Here is a 5,079-nt window from a genome sequence, read left to right as displayed (position 1 = left end):
TATGTATGTACATATGTATATAGATGTACCTTTATATACTTTCTTTGTACCACGTTTGTTTGGCTCCCCGGGCGCTCTCTCAACAAAGAAACTCAAAAAGAACCGAAGGCACGCAAAATTTGGCGAAAGGTCCAACGATTTGACATTAAACTCTCGAAAAAAGGATTCGATAAATATTAATGAGCGCGCTTTATCGTACACAACGTCTCACAAAGTAAAGAAAGAAATTGTTCAAGGTCTGACCGATCGATAATGATGACGTCAAAATCGAGAAATGCGGCATAAATTATTTCCGTACCTCTCTCGCGCCCAATGCGCGAGATTTCAAACAATAAGAGCGGCCCGGAGCTTCATTTTGTTCGGCGGCATGTGAATCCCATTCTCGGCTGGAACGCGCCGCTTCGAGATCATTTTGCGAGGAGCATGTTAGATTTTTGTGTCAACTGTTAGTGCCGTGACGTGAAAAACTCCCGTTATTTTAACAGACCTGTCCGGCAAGACCGAAGTCGAGAGGTGGGAGAGGTGGAGTTGCCGAACTCTTACCGTTTCTACTTTACTGTGGTATTTGTCCCAGGATCGACTCAATCAAAAATCCCAAATTAAGTCGGGATTCTTCTGAAATTTATTTGAAAAGAAAGACGGCGGTCTAACCGAGGACTTTGACGCAAGACTGTATTTATGCGCGAGGGAAGAAGAAACAAGCTGCTGTCGCTGTGTGCTGCAAATGCATAAACGAGTTTTATATGTATCGAACGCACCGAGAGAGAATGTCCGTGTCTTCTTTCCAGATCGGCCGCAAATCGCACCTCCGAAGCAGCAGGACCGATGTCCGCTTCTGCATGTTTTCCGCGGCTCGCGCACATCGTTCACTCGCGAACACGAACACGTCCTACAGGAAGTGCTCGTCGTTCTTGTTTGTCGTTCTACGCGTGGTTCTTTATGTAATTTACGCGTTTCGAGCATATGCGTTCGCATTTCCTCGAGGTCAACCGATGTATATTAAACGTTGATTTCCTTCATCGGTGAGCAATGAAAGTCAATGTAAATGTCAACGGTTTTAAACGCGTTAATACAATAATATACAATAATATACAACATAATATACAATAATATACAACATAATGTCTAAAATCGGGACGTCTTAAAAAAGACGTCTTAAAGATCATCTTTAAAATATCTTTCAGACGATTTACGTATAAATGTCTTTAAGGCGTCTTAAAGATTATCTTTAACCTCTTGTCCACAACCTTGCTTTAATCTTTAAGCCGTAAGATATTGACTAACCATAGTTGATTATTTTTAAAATAATAATCGACTGTGGTTGGTCAATTTCTTACGGCTTAAAGATTAAAGCAAGGTTGTGGACAAGCAATAAGACGTCTTATGTTCCGATTTTAGACATTATGTTGTCTGGGATATCACCAATTCTGTGAGTTCATTTTTGGATGCAAAAAGAATTCTTTTCACTGAACTGAACTGTGAAGAATTCTTTTTGCATCTGAAAATGAATTCAGAATTGGTGATATATGACTGAATTCTTTTTTAATTATTTTTTATTTCTTTGTACTATCTGGGATAGTTTAAAGTTCGCTAATCTACAAGGACAGATTAACAATTTAATCCATTCTCGGCTGCGACTAGATCGCCTGACTACTATTGCTTTCTATGCGTTTAACACGATTTATTTTAAGTAATATCCGTGCGCCATTTGTTCGAACGATAAGTATATATTTATAATATTTGTATATGTATATATGAGCGGTTTCATGAAAGTTACTGAAGAAGGTTCAAACTTAGAAACGTCTAAATTTGTACTGGTCTTTTCACAATCTAGACCTTTATAATAATAAATTTTAGGGACACGGACATATCTTGTCTTGGCTCTTATTGGTCTTAATTTTGCTTAGGTTTTAACCGTTTTCGCATTAGATAAATGTTATCGGTTACGCTAAAAAATTAAAACTCTAAACTCTCCTTCATTCGAATGATGATAAAGCCAGCATTGCAACTATTACGCTCGACTCCGCCTCGTATTACTCTCACCTTGGAAATGTATCGATAAGAAAAGAAGAAACATCTCTTTGTCCATGTTTTTTAAAACTCATTTATTGTACATATTAATGTACATTTTACTGTAAGAAAAAGTAGGGTAAAAATTAACCGGAATGAGGATTCGCATCGGAAAAGTGCGCTAGGCAACTGGTGGAATGTATAAACAGTAATGAGTCAGTTTCTGAAATGCAATAAAGATAATACCAATACTATTCAATTCATTCTCCCATGAACAATTTCAATGGAATAGAATATACGAGAAAAATTTAGAGTTATATAACAAATAATATAGTCAATATACAATTACATCATATAACGTTCAAATTTTTGCATGCATTCTGGAAATCAATTTTCAAATAATTGTTAGTAATTACTTATTAAGTTTTATTATTAACAATTCTAAAAATTGTTGTCAATGATAATCTTTATTGACTTTTCATCCTGTTTATAATTTCTAAACTTTTCTTTAATTATAAAATATTTTATTAAAAGATTTTAATGTACAGAATTTTGTTTAAGATACTTTATTAAAACATCCTTGACTGATGTATTTTCTCCAAAGTCCTCTTAATTACTATTAATTCAAAAATATTTATATAACAAATATTTATTCATGGGTCTCTAGATAAAATATTTAAAAAAATATATGAATTGATACTTCATCATTATTGGATTCTTATTCACAAGCCTACATGCAATCGGAAATGCCACGCACGTTACCTAACGCACTTCGCATTTGTCAATGTTGACAGACCATTGTTAAGAGATGAGATATATATATATATATATGTTGTTTCAACAATGATAAGTCGATAGTCTTTCTAATAAGCTGCGGAAACATAACAAAAGATTAAGCTAGTACATATCAAACACGTGCTATATATATATATATATATATATATATATATATATATATATATATATAGAGCACATATTTGATACGTATATAATGTATAACGCATATATTATGCTTATTAAAAATTAAGTATTAAAATATGTAGTGGTGGTAATATTTATTCTCTTCAGCTTACATAAATAGCCGAGAGTATTAAAACATGTAAATATTTATAAAAATTAATTTGCTATGATTATGATTATTGTACAAATTCATGTGTTAATCTAATTGGACGAAGCTAATAAAAACGACTACTGTTAGTTAACCAATTAAAACTAAATTATAATATTGATGATTAACGAAAAAGCTAATTATAATTGAACAAATGAAAATTATTGAAGTACACCTTTAGCCTTATATAATTCCCTCAGCAATCCTTTCAGGCATTTAATTTCGCGTTTCATTTCTGTCACTTTATCCTTGAGCTTTCCGTTGATTTCCGTAAGCTCGTGTTCTTCACCTTCGATGTCCTTTATTTCTTGTTTCTTCTTTTGCCGGTAACGCGTCGCAGCGTTCTTATTTTGTTCCTTTTTCCGCACCTTCTTGTCCTCGATAGATGGCCGAAAGTATTGTCGATAAAGTTTTTGGTGATTTCTGGAAGTAGTCGGCTTCGAGTTGTTCTTCTTGCTCTGCACGACGTTCCAGTCGGGATCGTCGGTAGTGTCCCCCGCCGAGCTACTGCTGGAGCTATTACACGGGCTCGACGGCGATTGTATGTCCTTGGTGTGCGAACGGACGTACTCCTCTACTACTGCGAAATCGTTCGCCACGTCCCCGTCTAACGAACCCCCCAACGATATATTCTCGACGGTGTTCCATTGACTGGATGTGCTGTTTACGAACGGGTTCTCGACCGATACAATTGTGTTGTAGACCACTTCGGTCTCGTTGCTGGGAAACACTGGTGAACTGGACTGAACGATTTCAGGGACTACAGTTCCTGCAGTTTGCAGGGTGTCTTCGTAATCCAAAGGGTGCAAAGTGACCAGTAGCTTCGTACCTATGTCCTGCTGTGGCGATTCTGGAGGAGTCAGTGTTGAACTACCGGTCAAGCTTTCGGTCTGTTCTTGAGTTGTTTGCGGAATGGTCTGATGGCAAGTGCCAACACCTCCTAAGACAGTTTCAAATTCTTCCAGGAGGCTCTGGGTGCGATATTGTTGTTGTTGTGGCGATTGATGATGTTGCGGTTTAAAAACATCCAGATGATAGTTGGTTTCATTATTTTGACTGTTGTCGTCGGGTGGAAAAATTATTTCGTCGAATGTCGGTATATTGGTTGTCTGTTCCATCCAGGGCGAAAAGGTTTCTGCAAGAAAACGAGGCAAATTTCATTAGATTTGTCGGCAACTTGTGTGTTTTGTTTGCAACGACACGGAATCCGGCGTGATTCGCGTATATAATAAGCGATATTATTGCGCAACTCTTCGTGTAGGGTCGCGATATGCGCACGATCGGCGCCACGGAGCTTGTCCTATTTCTAATTGACGTCGATGTATTGACTCACGCCCGCTGTATTCGTTTGTGAATGAATCATATTGGCAATTGTTATATTTCCTGGTATGCGCGTCGTTTACCGCCTGACAAAAGACGCAATTCCGCGGAGCATCGTGACGATGTCCAAGTTAAATCCTAACTATTTCCGCAATATTTACCATCGCTTCTATCCTGTCTTGTCTAAAATAGCTTCCTGACTGATTCTTTTTGCAACTGAAAATTTTATGTCCCAAGTTTACCGTCACGACAACCCGCAAGGGCCGTTAGACTTGTTTACCGCTCGTGCACAATATCGAATTATACATCAGTGTTTCGCGTTTCGACGATGTTCGATCGAAATACGATTCCCGTATGTTTTTCTCCTCTGTTTTCGAACGGTAGTAATACATGTTGATATCTGCAACCTTGGAGGAAGATAAATTTTGTGCAATTATATTCTTGTTCGTACAAAAGAACGAGGAAAAGCTGTCCTACCGAACACGTATCGCGCGATTACAGTATCTTTGTATATACATCATGTGGATTTTTCATAAATCTTGCGAGCTAAAACGAGCCAACAGTTAACGATACTTGTCGCCGTGGTGCACATCGACAATATAAAGTAGGTGCGGTTGATATATATATATATATATATATAT

The 5,079-nt window shown here is 37.2% G+C and overlaps 1 protein-coding gene across 2 annotated transcripts in view; it reads right to left on the bottom strand.

Annotated features, from left to right (window-relative positions):
* Positions 1 to 3,048: 3,048 nt before the first annotated feature.
* The window catches only part of LOC116851850 (activating transcription factor of chaperone), a 36,755-nt gene continuing 34,724 nt past the window's right edge, over positions 3,049 to 5,079 (bottom strand). For both annotated transcript variants that reach the window (XM_032831690.1, XM_032831696.1), the window contains one exon: positions 3,049 to 4,253. In XM_032831690.1, coding sequence (XP_032687581.1) covers positions 3,280 to 4,253 — 974 coding nt within the window. In that variant the 3' untranslated portion in view covers positions 3,049 to 3,279. The remainder of the gene's footprint in view (positions 4,254 to 5,079) is intronic.

The sequence above is a fragment of the Odontomachus brunneus genome, unplaced genomic scaffold, assembly GCF_010583005.1.
Source record: "Odontomachus brunneus isolate Ranch 3 - 2012 unplaced genomic scaffold, Obru_v1 Obru_scaffold_006, whole genome shotgun sequence".
NCBI lineage: Eukaryota > Metazoa > Arthropoda > Insecta > Hymenoptera > Formicidae > Odontomachus > Odontomachus brunneus.
This window is presented reverse-complemented; position numbering and strand designations above follow the sequence as displayed.